Below are 18,578 nucleotides of genomic sequence, written 5' to 3'. Positions count from 1 at the left end.
TGCTGTGCTATATTCCATGTATAACTGTGAAAATAATTGTAAGAGGATAAAGTATTTAAAATATATGTCTTTGGGGGCTGGAGCGATAGCACAGCGGTAGGGCGTTTGCCTTGTACGCAGCCAACTTGGCCGACCTGAGTTCGATTCCTCTGCCCCTCTTCGAGAGGGCAAGCTACCGAGAGTATCTCGCCCGCAGAGCAGAGCCTGGCAAGCTACCCGTGATGTATTCGATAGGCCAAACACAATAACAACAAAGTCTCCAATGGAGACGTTACTGGGCCTGCTCGAGCAAATCGATGAACAACGGAAGGACAGTGACAGTGACAGTCTTTAGGGGCAGGAGTAGTAGTATAGTGCATAGGGCATTTGCCTTGCATGCGCCTGACCTGGGTTTAATCTCCCGCATTCCATATGGTCTCTCAACCACTGCCAGAATTCAATCCTAGTGCAGAGTCAGGAGTAATCCCTCAGCATCACCAGATGTGACCCCAAAAGCCCAAATTTATAAATAAATTAAATGTGTGTTTTATATATAGGATTTTGTGTTTGAAGAATTTTTTAAGTGATGAAGAGGTTTCCTTAGCGATAGCACAGCAGTAGGGCATTTGCCTTATAAGCGGCCAACATGGCCGACCCGAGTTCGATTCCTCCGCCCCTCTCCGAGAGCCCGGCAAGCTACTGAGAGTATCTCGCCCACACAGCAGAGCCTGGAAAGCTACCTGTGATGTATTCGATATGCCAAAACACAGTAACAACAAGTCTCATGATGGAGACGTTACTGGGCCCGCTCGAGCAAATCGATGAACAACGGGAGGACTGTGACCGTGAAGAGGTTTCCCTAGCATAGTAAAAATGCAGTGCATAGGAGCCATCTATAACCAAATTTTATTTTAAGTGTTTGAAAGGCTATTGGAACTATGGGATATTGCCAAGCAACTTGGCTCTTTTGAGATGTTAATTCACCAGCTGAAAGAGATATATTTGCTTAGAGTAATCAAATATTTTACCCCCTAAATATCTTCCAATATAGCATCCATAATGAATTTCCTAAACAATTCAACATAAGCTGGAAGCATCTGTCGTCAAAATGGACTGATTTCAGCTAATCAACTGACCGTATAAATTGCATGAGAAAATGGGGAATACCCTAAACTTTGTTTTTTTTAAAATATTAGTTTCCCACTGTGTCCTTCCTGCTGGTTATCAACGTTATGGATGCAGTGTCTTGCAGAGAACATTGTGAGTGAGCTTAGTGCTTTCTAGTACATAAAGTGCCTTCCCTCGCATTATTATTCAGTAGGATAAAATGAGTTTTAATGGGCCTAAGTGATTTGCTTAAAGGCACAAATTAATGTGTGGCTGGGAATCAAACTCATGCCCTTTCCTCTGTTGTAATTGCTCTATAAATATGTATGTATCAATCGACTTACTACTCATCATGACAGTGTAATAGATTCAGGTGTTCCAAATGCCATCATCTATATATTTGGGCAGATTCAGAGAGAAAAAGGTAGGCTGAGGATGAAGGAAGACATTTTTATTTGCCTATGGATTTTCTAATTTGAAGAGAGAATCAGAGCACATGGGTCATGCGTGTAGTACAGAATATACTGGCCCATGCTTTATTTCTGACACCACATATAGCCCACCTAGGACTGCCAGGAGTAATACTTGAGGCAGGCTAAGCTCTGAGCACTGTTGGGTGTGTCCCACACAGACTTCAAAAAAAAAAAGAAGAGAAAAGTAAAAGTGCAGATTTCCTCAGCTATTCAAGAGTAGAATTTTACAATTCAGTATGATTTGGTGTTTTTTGGGGGGATCTGGAAGACTAATAATATATCTGAAGAAATAAGCACCCCATGACCTAAATGATAACTGCCAAACTTAAAACTGAATAGGGAAGTTCTAGTTTCATAAAATGGGATAATCTGTAGCAATATCATTTGCAACTGATTATTATAGTAATAATTATATGGATGATAATTATAGAATATCAATAATATGCTAGCATGTTTACATAATTTAAATAGACTCATAAAGCCCTTCAAAGAGCTATGCTCCAATATTACGGATGCAGAAATGTAGGACACTTTAGAAACTTCTAACTCATTAGTGATTTTTAAGTTTTTAACAATTCTTAGAACATGCTATATTTATATGAATCGATAGAATAGCAGTGCACTAAATAGGAAAACAGAGATTTGCTACAACGTATGGCATATGTGTTTACTGTGATATGGCTTATTTGATGTGTTTCATAGAAATCAGCTTTATTGCTATTTATTCTTCCCCAATGTAGAAAATATCATGCCCAGGGCAAGACTAGAAAAATTCAGGGATACTATTATGACACATCTTTTTTTTTCTTTTTTTTATTTAGTGAAACACCATGAGGTACAGTTATAGGCTTACAAATTTTGTGCTTGGGTTTCAGTTATACAATGATCAAGTGCCCATCCCTCCACCAGTGCCCGTCATCCATCACCACGGGTCCCAGCATCCCACCCCACCCCCCATCCCCCCCGCCCCATCTCACTCAAGGAAAGTAGATTTCTGGGGGGACACTGGGGAACTTAGATAAAGCATGTTTTGGAACTTCTGATTACCCATTCTATACAACTGATTTACATATTTCTATAGTGTTGGTTGTGTATTTCATATGTACACATATGAAACATTTTGTTTTATTTAAAAGAGAGAATTGATTTTTTTTGAAAAAAAGATACAAATTGAAGACATGCATGTATATATATGTATATGTATAAGTAGTTGAAGAGGTATATAGTTGAGATACATATCTCTTTGAAAAAAGCTACATATAGTTCCCCAACGTGGTTAAGAGTAGAATATGAAATAACATCAAGTCACTTGCTTGTGAAGGTGAAGTTCTCAGCCCATGGTAGGTGATGAGTTTATTGTCTCCGAGACATTGTAGTAAAGAGATGAGTCATCAATAAGAGAACAGAAGAAAGTTTTATTACATGATGATCCTGATCATGGAGTCACAGCTGTCTCCCTAATCAAGGAATAAAAATATTTTGTTACATGAAACAATTTTTGTAATTGTTATTCAGTTCATATAAACAGGTAATTAGATTACCGGTTTTCTTTCTAGTTTATAGTAACTAGGATAACAACAAATACGTTTTGAAAGTATTTCCTGGACTTATCCTTTAAGTTCAAATTCTTGTTTAAATAAGCTCTTAGATATCTTATTAGTTCTCAGGATAAATTGTTTTTAACCTAAGTCTAAAATTGACTAAAATTTTATTAAAATTGAAATTTTATTGACTATAATTTATAACATAATAAGCTGACAAAAACTTATTCTATTCCTCTTTTCTGAATGCCAGGTGATTTATTTTATATTAAATTTATTTTGTGTGTATACATAAATTTAAATGCTTAAAGTATATTCCTAACCTCCTTTAGGTACTATACTAGGTCACCACCTTTGACATAAATATATATCCTTTCAAAATGCACATGTGTGCATAGGAGGTGTTCAGTTACTGTCGGTGGTTAAATAAATGATTCAATTGTGAGAGCTTTTGTTAACTTAGATATAAAGGGAAATAAAGGCAGGGTATAAGAAAATATTTTTAAGGGGCTGAAGCAATAGTACAGCTGATAGGGCATTTGCCTTGAATGTGGCCAACCTGGGTTTGATTCCCAGAATCCCCTATGGTTCCCTAAGCACTGCCAGGAGTAATTCCTGAGTGCAGAGCCAGGAGTAATCCCTTAGCATCGCCAGGTGTAATTCAAAAAGCAAAAACTGCATATATTCTTAAATGATATAATTACAAAATAAAATATATTAAGCATCTGAAATATGGAAACCCTTATAGTAATGGTGTAGAATATAAAGAATATTCTCATATACTGACAATCAATCATACAGGTCTGGGGCTGGATAGGTAATATGACGGGCAAGACACTTTCCTTGCATTTACCTGACCGAGGTTTGCTCGGTGGCACCATATCTAGCTTCCTGAGCTAGCCAGGACTGATCCCTAAGCACATATTCAGGAGTAATCTCTTAGCACCACCAGGTGGTGTACCTCCCCCTTCTTCCCCTCCAAATATAAACCTGTTCCTAGGAGTGGTGCAGTGACAAAATTGCCACTTGAAAGTACAAAACCTTTCAATCCCTGTTGCTCTACAGATGCACGCTGTTCATTATGACCCTCAGTACACAACCAAATGTGCACAAGCACCACAAAATGTGTGACCTCAGTGAGCACCACAGATAAAAGATGTGTGAGCACTGCACCAGAGAGATGACCACATGTCCCAGTGTGCTCTACCATGAGAATGTATGTGAGCACCATAAAACACAACCCTCAGCGAGCATGCATGCAAATAGCACAACTGCAAGTGTGAAATCCTCACTGAGTACCTCAACCTGGTGTGTGAGCAAAACTAAAGTCTTTGCAACAGCAACAATAAAGGGAGAGAAGGGTGGGGATGTTATTTAACTACCAGTAAATGGTACTTACAATATCAAAATGTCTATAACACATATGGAATGGTCAAGAGAGATACTTAGGGTTTTTTTTTTTCCCCCTCTGGAAAGAAAGATGACAGCCACTTCGGAGCTTTATGGAAAGCCAAGTATGAGCCGGTCGTGATGGAGTGACTGAAACCTCATGGGAAGGGGGGCGTTCCTGGCTCGTCCTTCACGCCCTACCAAGGTCACGAGTTGCTGCCCCCCAGCGGCTCAATGGCATGGCCATGGCTCCAGAGCCACAGAAACCAATCTCATAATTATCTGACTCTCAGCAGAAATACTCCCAGGCTTGACAAGTAAAATACCAGAAATCCAAAATTGCGTGGCCGCTATCGCGGCCGCATGACTCATTTGATTCTTGTAAACAGCTGCAGAAAATGAATTATTTCACAATGCCTTTTCAGCATGTCTGATTTGGGGGTGTAAACTCTAAATAATAATGGTGCATCTTTTGTCAAAGCAATGAATCTAATCAAAGTAGATAGAGTGTTAACTAGAATTCATCTGTCTCACAGGCATTGGGAGGATTGGGAGCGGGGGAGTTATTGGGGTTCTTGGTGGTGAAAAATAAGTATTGGTGAAGAGAAATGTGTTTGATAATTGCATGACCGAGACTTAAACCTGAAAGCTTTGTAACTTTTCCCACAGGGATTCAATAAATAAAAAAAAGAGAGAGAGACACTTAGGGGGCTTAAGTGATACTTAGAGTGCTGAAGTACAGCAGGAAGGGTATTTGCCTTGCTATGGTTCTATCACTAGCATCAACTGTGGTCCCCAGAACAGCACCAGTAGTAATTCCTGGTTACAGAGCACCTGGGATCGCCAGGTGTTACCCCCCCAAAAAAACTAAACAAAAAAAGATACTTAGCTGGACTTGAAACATAAATATTGAGTTGAAGAAGAGAAAGGAAGATTTTATGTGTGGAAGAAATTTTTATTAAAAACCCCAAGTATTAGATAGATAGAACAGTTTAAAACACTTATTTTGCATCCTGTTAACCTCAATTCTAGTCCCTGGTGCATCATTTGGTGCCGCTGTCGGAACTCCTGAGCACAACTGAGTGTTGGCCAATCTCTCTTCCTCTACCCAATAGAAGTGAGGACAATATATAATGAGCATAAATAAAATTAAATACACACACATATAATGCATATGTTTTTGTAAGAATAAAACTGACTGGACTGTGGCAGAATTTGAATTTTCGGAGCTATATTGCAATGCAATTCATTTTGAAAAAGCATATTATATTAAAGTTTGACTAAGAGCAAAAATTTAACTTTTCTTGCCCAAGGACATTTCAGAAAGCATGTTAGTGATCATTGCAGGAAGGTGTAAATTTTCTTAGATGAATTTAGAAACTGGGAGGTAAATCTCCATGATTACTCACTGTACAACTTATATGAACCTTTAATTCAAAGATATTAAAGATGGGTCAATGAATGAATTTTCCAAGTATTTTCACACAAGAACTTTGTTCTATAACTCACCTGTCTGCGATGACATATTGGGAATTTGTGGTTGACAGACTCACAAAGGACATTGAAGACAAAAAATGACATGGTGGAAGTGTTTTTGATTTGGAGAAAATAATATGGTTTCCATAAGGAAATCCTGGTGATTCTTACAGTGAGGAAATTGGTAAAATAAGTCAGATTGATATAGCAATAGTAATGATGAATAGTTCATTTTAAGATGCAAAGCGATATAGTATATTTTATACATCATCAGTGCTTCAGAAGTCACAAGGGCTGAAAATAGAGGCTTACCTATAATTTGTATAGAGATTTTCACACAGTAAGTTCAGATGGGTTACCAGAAAGAGACCAAAGGAAAAAAATTAGAGAAAAAATTTATGCTATTACTCAGAACTTTATCTCTAGTTTCTTAGAAATATGAGGAGAGAGATACCTAAGTTGAGAAAATATCATATAAGAGACCAAAAAATTGGGATTTTGAATAAAGATTTTCCTATGAAAAGGGTTATTTTTGTTGTTGATTTCTGAAATGTCCCAATAATTTTTGTCAGGTTATTTCAATAATTTCAGTGAACGTGTTTATAAGATGATTGAGAAATAGGCATAAACATTTAAAGGAAGACCCTTCTTGCTTAATAGAGATAATAATGAGAGAGAGAGAGAGAAAGAGAGAGAGAGAAAAAGAGAGAGAGAGAGAGTTTGAAGCATGGGTCAGGTGTTACCTTGGATATATTTGGATAAATTGATGACTAGAAGCAGTTAATCTTGCTTATTAACTTTGAAAGCAGTTATAAGGATTGACAGAGAGACCAAAAAAGTGGATAAAAGATGGAATTAATTAACTTTTTTTCAAGGGCACAGTCTTTGTTAGACAGTGTCCTCTGGAAAAAGTTGACTGCTAGTTCCAGGGAGTACACCAGTGATTCAAAAGAAACCAAAGGAACAAATTGTTACAAAGTGGCCATTCGAAGATGAGAAATGATATCCATTTTCTCTTGCGTATAACAAATTACTACATTTATCAATAGATAAACAATACCCATTTATTAACTCAGAGTTACGTAGGATAGAAATCACTATGGGCTTTCAGCCCAGGTTCCTGTGTGGGAACTAAGATGATGCCATTGAACTGTCAAACTTGATGCAATTTGGAGCCTCCCTTTCCCAGCTTTTTCTAGGCTTTTTCTAGAAATCATTTATTTGTATGGCTAAGGCCCTCATCCTGATTGGCTCTGATGGAGATCACTGCACTCCAGGGGCTGCCTGGGGTTCAGTTCATTTTGCTGTTTGGCAGCACCTCTTAAGGGCTTTCTCATGGCAACTAAAACACACTTTCCAGGCTAGAGGCAGAATCTTTCCTGTCCTTTCCTCCTCTCCCCATCCTATCCCACCCAAGATTCATCTCTCTCTGCTAATAGCTAGAGTAAAAATTCTGCCTTTAAAGAATGTGTATGTTTGTATATGTATTCACACACACATACACACACACACACACACATTAAACTTAATTAAAGAACAGCTGGAATTATGTTAGGTTCAGCCAGATTAGTCCTCTTCTGCTGAACTCAGAGTCAACTGATGAATCATCTTATGAATAATTGTAACCATAATAGTTAGTGTGACAGTGATATCAACAATGGCATTAAACCCATTGTCTCCTAGGAATTAGGTGAAAAGTCTTTTACAGTTCTATTTACCACAGATAGATTACATTAAAGTATCATTATGTTTCATTTTCCTTCTTAAAAGGGTGCTCTTATGCCATACATATTTATTTCAGAGTACACTGAAATGATAAAGAGAAGCACAGAAACTATAATATTCTTCCCCACATTCTGTTCCAATTATCTTTACAACTTTCTATAAAAAATGAATTATTGTATCATAATATATTCAATGACTTTAACTAAAACCAGCAAGGATAAGTTTGATCTTAAAGTACTGTCTTTCTATTTGCACATTTTTCAGTTTAAACTCTGTGGGATGGTCTTTGTGATGCTATTCATGACATTATATCTTAGCACTGGCCAATGTCCCAGTAAAATATTGTAATAATACTTAGGGCAGTAAAGGAAACGTTATGATGAAATCAGAAATTATTTGGGAAGTGTGCAGAGGAAAGGAATACCTGTCAGTTTGGCTTTTCATCTATGTTTTGAATATTTGTTTGAATTTTTAATTGAGGTAATACAATTTAATTTACTAAATAATTAAATCAATACTTAAATTTGAGTATTTAAGCATGTTTTCATAGAAGGTGTGATAAAATAGATAATAAAAATATATAAATTTTTAATGTTCCAGTGCTATATAAAGTTCTTTACATGTTTTTGTCATAAAAAATCAACAATGGCTCAGCTATGTTATCATCCTCATTTATTTATGTGGGAAATAAAGTATGTATTAACTTGTTCCTTGTCTAGGACTAGAATAATAATTCAAATCAGGGCCAGAGAGATAGTACAGCAGATAATGGTTGTCTTGCATCTGGCCAACCCAGGTTTGATTCCCAGAATTCCATATGGTTTCCTGCCTGAGCACCGTCAAGAATAATTCCTGAGTGCAGAGCCAAGAATAACCTCTGAGCATCACAGGGTGTGACCAAAATTCCAAATAAATAAATAAATTCAAATCAAGTGATGTTATATCTTAGAATTCACATGACTGTATTAAAATAAAATAAACAATATTATTTTATATTTCTTAAAATCTAATGTTATCCAGCTTTTCCTTTCCCAGACTTTTATTAGTTAAGTATTTTGTTACATATCTGTAGTTCTTTTGCTGGAAGTAACATACACATTGCCACATTAAACACCAAAGAGGCGTCTAATAACATTCTCTGAATTCACCTAACTATGAAAGTTTAGCACCTATTAAGACATTTTGAGTAAATAAAACACTGACAAAAACTTTAGAAATTATTATCAAGTTGTTTAACATTTTACATTTTCCAATATAATATTAGTAATATTGTTATAAGCCGGCTTCTTAATTAGTGAAGTTCACTTTGAATATTAAATATATTTGTCCAAGTTTAATGAGTATATCTCAACCTGTGTTTTTCCATATGGTTTCAACATATAGTCATTGTATGTTCCTCAATACTATTTGGAAAATATCTTGGAAGTATCAACCCTAATGCTTTTATGTAGCCCCTAAAATGTAAATGCCAATTAAGTGTTCAGTTGAAGCACATTTTATTTATAATACAGTAGGAAGCCCCCAGTGTCCATCTTTGAACATGCGTTATCCAAAACTGCCTTAGGTGGGAGAATCATTTTACTCATTCTGAGCTTTAAGTAAAATACTATATTATTCGTGACATCACCTTTTCAGACAGGAGTTCAGGCATTTTCAGTACCTTTGAAAACATTTGCAAGTACTCCCATGCTGAGGAGAAAATGACTATTCCATTTTACCTGTTCATAAAGGTAAATGAATACTTAAGCTCCCCAAATCAAGATAATTGGTAAAATTTCTTAACTATTTTGTGTAAATGGAAATAGGATTTAATTTATTTTGTTCCAAGGTTTACTCTTCTGCCATGTACATTGGGCTAGTGTGACATTCAAGGAAGTTTAAATAAAGCTATAAATATTTATGTTCAAATTTCAAGATTCTTTCAACTGGATATTTTCTGAAAGCATGGTACTCCAGTTTTGAGAAATCTTTAGATTCTGAATTTACAAAACAGTACAACTTTAGCAGCCAATATACTATAATGGGATTTGTTCTTTTGGAGCTTGATTTATCATCATTAAACAATAATTATCCAAATCAAAACAAAACAATGGATTCTGTATCATGAGTAATTTGAACTACCATGAGCATGCAGGCCTTATCTTGTTTACTTTCTAAAACTTTTCTAATGTTTTTTTCAACTCAAAATTAGCTTTATTCCAAGACTCAAAGCACATTGAAACATTTGCAATTTATTTTCTGTCTGTATGTAACAACTTTCTCAAGATTTGAAGACCTGAACTGTTTTCTGCCTTTGTCTCAAAGAGGGAAGAGACTATAAATGAAATGCAGTTAGGGGTAAACTCAGGTCTCTGAATCTCATTTTCCAAGCACCACCCATTAGACAGCCCTGTAGGTATTATTAATTTTAAAGTGTGAGTTTAACATGGCATTTTCCAGTAAAGCTGTGAATAATACTGGAATAACTCACCAAGAATAAACAGCTTTTTGATATGAAAGAGTTCAATGGTTAATTATCACAGTTTATTTATTGAGCATCTCTTTGTAGGCCAGTAAACATTGCCCTCTCATGACTAAAATAGTAATTTTAATTTTTAACTTCTTTGCAGACTTAATTTGATAAAACCAAAGGACTGCAGTGAAAAAATAAATTCATGAGAAAATATTTACAATAACTACCTATATTTCTGGAGTATTACAAAATGAGTTGGATTTGCTACTAATAACGGGTTTTGGTATCTGCCTTTAGCTGTTACAGGGTAGGTCACCCAAACCGGACAAGTGGGAGCTTCAGATAGGCAGCGGCGGTGGAACCGGGGAGCAGGTCAGCGGGGACTGTGACGACGAGGATGGCTGTGGTGGATCTGGAAGTGGAGAGGTTAAGAGGACCCTCAAAGTCACAGACTGTAAGTGTTTGATTCCACCACTTCTTTTAAGTAATTTATAATGAAATCGAATTGATGCCAATCACTTTTGTGACTACAAAGAAGTGATGATAGCGAATCCAAAAGTATGCCAGAAGAAACGGGAAGGAAAACGAACCTATTTTCAGTTATTACAGACAAAAATTCTTGGGGTATTTATCTCAGTAATGGCTTCAAATTTGAATGACACTTCAGTGTGAGAAACAACTGAATGATCACGTTTTGCAAATGAGAAGAGTGTTTTAAAAATTAGAAATATGTAGGGCATAAAAAAACTAGTATGATGGATATTAAATATTCGTGGAAAAACAAAAACATGAAGTTGGGAAAAACCTCGCTAAATAATTTCTGCAATTTTTTTATATAATTTTAGCATTATGTAAGATTTATTTCATTTTATTAGGGTTGTCTCATACTAAGATTGTAACAGAATTAGCTAAATGTATGATTGGTTGTGATGGGAAAAAATGCTTCGATTAAGCTTAAGAGTGTGCATTTCTGAAAATTCTGATTCTTCACTTCTTAACTGGATATATTTGAACTTTATTTCTGGTAGGATTGGATTGGTAACTACTACAACGGTACTATAGCAAAATAATAACACCGAGGTCATCAAATGAATTTCTGTTTCTCGTCTTTTCACCTAAACTCTGAAACATATGTTTCATTGTTATGGGCATGAATTTGTTGGTAGGAAAGACAACTAAAGTGAATCAGGAAGTGTGAAAGTTAGTGTACCCAGGCAGCTGGCTGTTTTCAACAACTCATTTATTTCAGGTCAGACCAAAGGTAATGACTTATACAATCATCTGACCTTGTCTGCTATAGAGACTGGTTTGATAAACTCCCTTGAGAGGAGTTAGCGAATGATGATAGCTTCTTTGGACCTGCTTCACGTGCCCTTCCATGGTTTTTCGGGGAGAATTCATTTACTTGCCAGTTCTCTCATAGTGGATTTAGAACACTCCAAATGCTTGAGGTACCTATATCCCTTTCCTTCTACGGTTTTGTTTGACAAGCCCAACAGATTGGTGGAAGAATTAGAAGCCAAAAGAGAACAAAATAAAAAGGCAATAGGATAAAAAGAGAAGCACGTTTTCTGGTTAGATGTAGCAAAATTCAAGCACAGACATGAATTTAGTATGCAGAAAAGTAAAATGACAAATGATAGAAAGGTTCTTGATATATAAATTTAATTTCTACTAAAAATAAAATAAATTCAACTTTTCTAAGAACATATAAGGACATGGATTCTTGTTGTTGGTATTATTGTAGCTTGTCATCAGGAGAATTTTTCTTGTTTTCTTTGTTCAGTTGTCTTACCCACAAAAAAAAAAGTAAAAGAGTTCTTCTTGTCAAAAAAATGTATTCTAAAAGTCAAAATATCCCGTGATGTATTTTGTAATGATTATAGATATATGTGAGTAATATTCAATATTATTTCATTTTATTCTTTCTTGGTCATTTCTATGTACTTTGACTCCATTGCCCTTTCAATATTAAAATTTTAAGACATAGAAAATATTATAAAATACCTTAGGAACATTTTTAAAGTCTATATGTGAAATTAGTGTTTTTCTCCTCTTAGGTTGTAAGCACAAGAGCTTTTTATATATTTATAGGAAACTCTTTTGGGTTTCACAAAAGGAGCAGACGTGGGGGAGTAACATCCAACTAATAATAGTTTCCCACAAAGCCATGCTTGCCAGGGTGGCACGAATAAATTTTTTACTTCAAAACCTTGTTTTCAATTACTTCTGAAATGGACAAGTTCAGTACATGTAACTGTCCAGGAGAATTGGGGAGGTATAGGAGACGGTATTCAGAAACTTCAGGCAAACATTTAAAAAATCCACATCTGCTATAAGTGAGTTGCCTATTATGTTTTGAAGAGTTTATAGCTGTAGCTTTTCAAATTTTTATGAGCAGTTAGGAAACCACTATAGATAGCAGGCTGAAATAAAGAGGAAAAGGGAAAATAGCAACAAATAGGCCACCTTTCTATATTTATAAAGCACCATAATAATTTTTCTGTATATGTGTAACATGATAAATTGTTTAAGCAAATTGAGACATGATTTTAGATGATCTTAATAACAAAATTATTGTACTTTAGAAATTTAACATAGGTGATATTTATGATAATTACTAATATAGAATAATACTTTTGTTTCTTCCTTGTGCTATTTCTAATGCTTTATTCTTTATAAAATACAACATAAGTAGAATAGAGTACATTTGTCACTTCAAAAGTATGTGATTAAAAATTATCTTGGTTATTTGTAAATATTATGAATGGCTATAGGTAGTGATAAGAAATATACTGAGGTTAAGTACTAATAATTTTATGATTTTCCTCCAATCATGAAAATATTCATAGTTGATAAATAATATACTAATAATCATTGAATTAAATTCTCTTTCAGTTCTTGTTTGCTTCAGACCACAGAATGGTCTATATACTTTTATTTTTGTTGAATCACCATGAGCTACACTTACAAAGCTTAGTCTATATATTTTAATGTGACAAAGCTTAGTCTATATATTTAGTTGTCATTAAGTACTCATCATCAGTGATATCAAATAATTTAACATTATTTTAGATTTTCAAATATTTCTATTTATATCTAGACTAATATTTATTTACTAAGAATATATTATTAAAAATAAGCCATCAAAATTATGTAAATGGTCATTTTTAGGAAACAAAATACTTTGCCAGCTTAAATATTCTAAAATCTCTATATTACATATAAAGCGTATATTATTACTTTATTGCATTCTTCCGTTTTTATATGTGTGACTATTTCACTAGTAACATGGAGCCCCAGGATGGAACCTTCTCAGCCTAATCTACATCCTTTCTCACCTACATCATTTCAAAATAGTGAATAACTGCAGGTTGTAAACAAAAAGGGTGGGTAAGGGGATTACGGGGTACTTACGTTTTAGCCAGGCAGAGTAAATCTACTAGCATTACCATTGATGCATTTTCAGTTATTTAACTACTCTAATACCCTCAAATTCTGATGGTCAAAATGTCGAAACACATGCCAGATTATTATTGTAATGATATGTTATAGAACCAGAGCTGTACAGCATGTCAGGTATGTGCCTTGCAGTTGGAGGACCTGGGCTAGATATCAGGCATCTCCGAACCCACCAGGAGTGATCCCTGAGCGAAGGAAGAGCCAAAAGAAAGTCCTGAGGACCACTATGTGTCGCCCCCAAAACAAAAGCAACAACCACAATAAATGTTATAGCAAAACTGCCCTACTTAAACATTTTCAGTTGCATTGCTTGCAATTCATAGATGTTGCAATTTAACAACCACTTGGGTTTTAGGAAACAGAACATTTCAACCACTATCAAATTGATTTTCAGTAAGATTTACAGAATAATAATTTCAGACAAAATAAATTCCACCACTATTGGTTCAGATATCTTAAACTTTCTCCATAGAACAGTGGTGATGTGCATTCTTAAAGACTTTCTTGTTCCTAGACCTTCCTGATCACTTCTTATCCAGCCAGCCAATTTCTTTATGCCTATTTGCCATCAAATTTTTATCTTCATCCTCTTTTCTTTCATAGGTTCTCATCAATATCCAACTCTAAATATTTGAGGCATTCACAACAAGTTCTGAAAACTTTTATAATCTCTATTCTCGACCATTTTCATTTCCACAAATTTTTTCATTCATTATAATAATTACAATTCTGTGCTACCCCAGCATTGATAACACTATCTAGTTTCTGAAACATTTTCTATGTATTATCTCAGTAGGCTTTTTAAACATAAATAATCCAATTTAAACAATATTAATTGTGAACGATAAGTATAATGGCTTGGAATACTATTCTTAGACCTAGAAAGCATCATTAGTTTATATCTATAGCTTAAAATAAATATAAACATTGTTTAAATTGTACAATGGAGTTGTGACTATTCTTAGCTCAGTCTCTACAGAATGAAATCACATCATGATATTAATAGTGAGTTTGGAAGATAGAAATAATGCATTTTATGTGCACAGTAAATGTAAAATGGTACTTTGTTACCCATTGAAGAAGAAAGGTCATTAATTTGTTTAGTAATGAATATTGTAGGATAAATGGAAGTTCTTGACTTTCTCAGACTTACTTTAGGTAAAAATCACCTTAACTTCAACCTAAGCTAAACATGCAGGTTATAAAAACTTGCAAAACAAGTATAAATGTCATTTATTTAGAAAATAAAAGTCCTTTTTTCCCTTTCCAGAACTACATAAAACTGCATATTTATTCACATACAAAAATTTTATTTTGTGTTATATTACCTATGTTTTTTTCTTCTGCTGTAATGCTACTGAATGGATAACACAAATATGTAAGAATTGGTTATATTAGTAACTTCCAAAGATGATATTGAAACATACCATATTCTTTCTGAAATTAAATTTTCATAAAATTCCATTAGGTTAAGATATAGTCATATTGCTTTGTAAAGTGTGTATAAGTAACCCATTAATAAGTATCACAACATGTTGGAAACATACTGAAAATAACAAAAAGCTTATTACATATTTATATATTCAGCTATAACAAATAAGCCATCTATATAAAGTTAATTAAATTCAAATATTGTGACAGAGAAAGCAATCTAAACAATGTAGATTTTATTCATGTTTTACAACTGCCTAATATTGAAACATCATATAAAACGGTGCATGATAAAACCACAAAAAATATGCAAAGAAACATTGCCTCACTCACTTCATAGTTCAAAATTCTAAGCACTTTGAAATTTGTCATCTGCTATTTTAATTCTACTTATAAAAATTAGACTTAAGAGGATTGAAATATATGTCTAAGAAAAGTATATTTTAGTTTATATGAGACCATTATAAGTATTATTCTGATAATACACTTCTGTTTTGGTTTCTAAATAATTGTGATTCCTCCTGAATGCTTGCTATTTTGTTAGCAAATTGGTAAATGGAATCTGGAAATGTACTGAATTATCTAAAATCATCTTTCATTGTTCTAAGAAGTTACATATCAAAATTATGATTTTTTTAAATAATAGAATTAAAAGGCTTGTCCTTTTATGCCATAGGAATGATTTTTCACTGCTTTAACTTAGATGCAGAGCTGCTATTTAATTACTGAGGTAAGAGAGGAAAGAATTATTAATTAAAGCTTAAGTAGTCTTGTAACATACATTCCATATCAACTAGCTATTCTGCAGTTTTCATAACTAAATCTAAATTACACCAGCAGACATAAAACAAGGAAGGCATGGTCTTTTATAAATTTTATGAGAAAATGCTCAGTATAATTGTGAGATCAATAGAGGGAGTAAAAAAATTTAAATTTAAGTATTTATCATCTAACATGTTTTTGTCATGGCCTTTCCCAAACTTAGTAGATGTCAATAAGACCAGAAATAAGTCAATTTGTATGCAGGCTTATATTTAATGCATCATTTCTTATAAATATATTATTGAAATTGTTTTATTTTTCCCTCTGTCAAGATTAGTTGGTAAGATATGTCCTGTTTTTAGCACTTTAATTACATTCTTACATTAACTGTGTAGAAACAATCATTTTTATGTAGCTTATTGACCAATAAAGTGCTGAGAATAAGCAATTTAAAGAAAAAATAGAGAATGAAACATGGGCCCAGAGCTTCTTACAAATAAATCATCTGAGGCTCTGATTGAGAACTGGATATAATCTAGGAAGTCTGAAGCACAAGAGTCTTTGTTGCTAATTTGTCTGTTTGTTTGGGGTATCACAATCAGTGGGGTTCAGGGATTATTCTTAGCTCTGCACTCAGGAATTCCTCTTGGTGGGCAGAGGGTACCCAATGGGGGGCCAGGGATCAAACTCTGGTTGCCACGTGCAAGGCAATCCCCCATCCCCACTGCATGATCGCTCCAGATCCTAAAGTGCAAGTTTTTTACCTGCTGTCAAAAATGAATTTCCAGGGCTGGAGTGATAGCACAGCAGGTAGGGTGTTTGCACGCAGCCTACCCAGGTTCGATTCCCAGCATCCCATGTGGTCCCCCAACCACTACCAGGAGTAATTCCTGAGGGCATGAGCCTGGAGTAACCTCTCTGCACCACCGGGTGTGACCCAAAAAGCAAAAAAAAACCAAAAAAAAAACCAAAAAACCTCCCTTATTTATTACAGCCCTTCTTTTATTGGTGCTTTTAAATAATTCTTTATTAAAGCGGCACAGACATAAAAAGAAATCTATATGCATGCATCAGTATGAGAAGGAAGTATCCTATGAACCAGGTATGAGAAACTAACAAATAGGCTCTTGGTGGTGCTTATTCTGTGCAGTTAAGGATGTCCATTTCTGGTTGATTTTAGTCTCATTTTTGTTCCTAACACCGTTGATTTTCAGGATCTGAAGCCTTCCATTTATGTTTGCTTTAAAGACTTCACAATAGCTCTGTGATCAGAGTAGGAATGTTTTGTGTTCATCTACTTTTCCAGACTATGAGAAACCCTGAAGAAAGAGCTTGTTCAATCACTTGAATTGTAGTAAATGCCCACTGATAAAGGAGAAAGATCATCTAAAGGGAGAAACCTGAATATGTATCACAGAGAGAGCAGATTGAGAAGGGTAATGTGGAGAAAGAAGCATTTAAGTACAATGTTTATGAGAAAGACATGGTGGAGTGTTGACTTATGGTTGGTCTTAGCAGTTGACAGCAGGGAGAAGGTCATCAGAAAGATCAAAGAACCTTTATAAGGATGAAATTACTGATTCCAGGTTTGCCCTCTCAAGCCCATCCCCCCCCTTGAATACGTTCCCTGTTTACTTGTCTTATGTCTCTTTGATTATTCTTCAAGCCTTTTTCTTCTTCGAACATGTCTTCCTTTTTCTTCTTTCCTCACATATTTCTAAATAAATGTCATTCCATAAAAACTACCTTGATTCACTAAATAAATAACTGAATTACTTAATGCGTAGTTAGCATTACAATAGTACCCTACTCACCCTACATCCATTGAAGCATGAAAAAGTGTGGAATAAAATATGTATAAAGGTTTATTAAATGTGACCATATCTAGCAAGAAAAAGATGGCTCTTCCATAAAACTGGGTAAAGTCATAAATATAATACAGTAATAGAGGTAAAAATAAATTACATAAGCACATCCAGGTTAAGGAAAATATTAAAAATAATTTATTGATGTATTTACCCACTCAGCCCAAGCAATAGAGTAGACACCTACCTGCATATATTATCAGAACATATTTCACGTCAAGAGGTTACATGATACAAATTAAAGGAAAATCATTTTCTTTGCTTTTTTTCGAGTGTTCCTCACCAATCTGTGTATCTATAAGTAATGCAATACTGGATTTTGCTTTGTTTTAGGCTACAACATTGTAATCACACAGATATTTTTGTTTCTCTTACTAAAGAGCTTTTCTGAGATACATTCATATTATTGCACTCTTGTATTTTAATAAAAATATCATATCCTAGTTTATTAATATGGCCACTCACATAGTTATGTATTTCATCACTGATTAGTATTAAAAATGCTTTTTGTTTAGGACTGATGTGGCAAAAAACATAATTATAGGGGTGGAAAAACAGTACAGTGGGTAGGGTGCTTGAATTGCATCTGCCTGATTCAATCCCCAACACCTGCTATGGCCCCTCAAGCACCACCAGAATTAATCCCTGAGCACCATCAGTGTTGCTAAAAATAAAATTGTTATCAATCCTGTTAAATATATCTCTGAACACATGTGTAATATTTTTACATTAGGTACTCAGATATTCCACAAAACATAAGGGGCATGTGTTAATCTTTGCCCGGTAGTAAATATCAAATTTATTCCTAAGTGATTATATCAATTTATTATTTTGTTAGCAACAAACAATTATTCATTGTGCTCCCCTCATCTTTGTCATCAATTTAAAAATATTTTCGCCACTATTATTTACAATA

The 18,578-nt window shown here is 34.5% G+C and overlaps 1 protein-coding gene across 1 annotated transcript in view; it reads left to right on the top strand.

Annotated features, from left to right (window-relative positions):
• GPC5 (glypican 5) overlaps window positions 1-18,578 on the top strand; it is a 1,003,796-nt gene that overhangs the window by 823,705 nt on the left and 161,513 nt on the right. Inside the window, exon 7 of the mRNA XM_056109757.1 lies at window positions 10,440-10,596. Within this exon, the coding sequence (XP_055965732.1) occupies window positions 10,440-10,596 (157 nt within the window). The remainder of the gene's footprint in view (window positions 1-10,439; window positions 10,597-18,578) is intronic.

Source organism: Sorex fumeus, unplaced genomic scaffold (genome assembly GCF_029834395.1).
Source record: "Sorex fumeus unplaced genomic scaffold, SorFum_2.1 ptg000008l, whole genome shotgun sequence".
Lineage (NCBI taxonomy): Eukaryota > Metazoa > Chordata > Mammalia > Eulipotyphla > Soricidae > Sorex > Sorex fumeus.
Note: the sequence above shows the minus strand (reverse complement) of the source record. Positions and strands in the feature narration are given on the sequence as shown.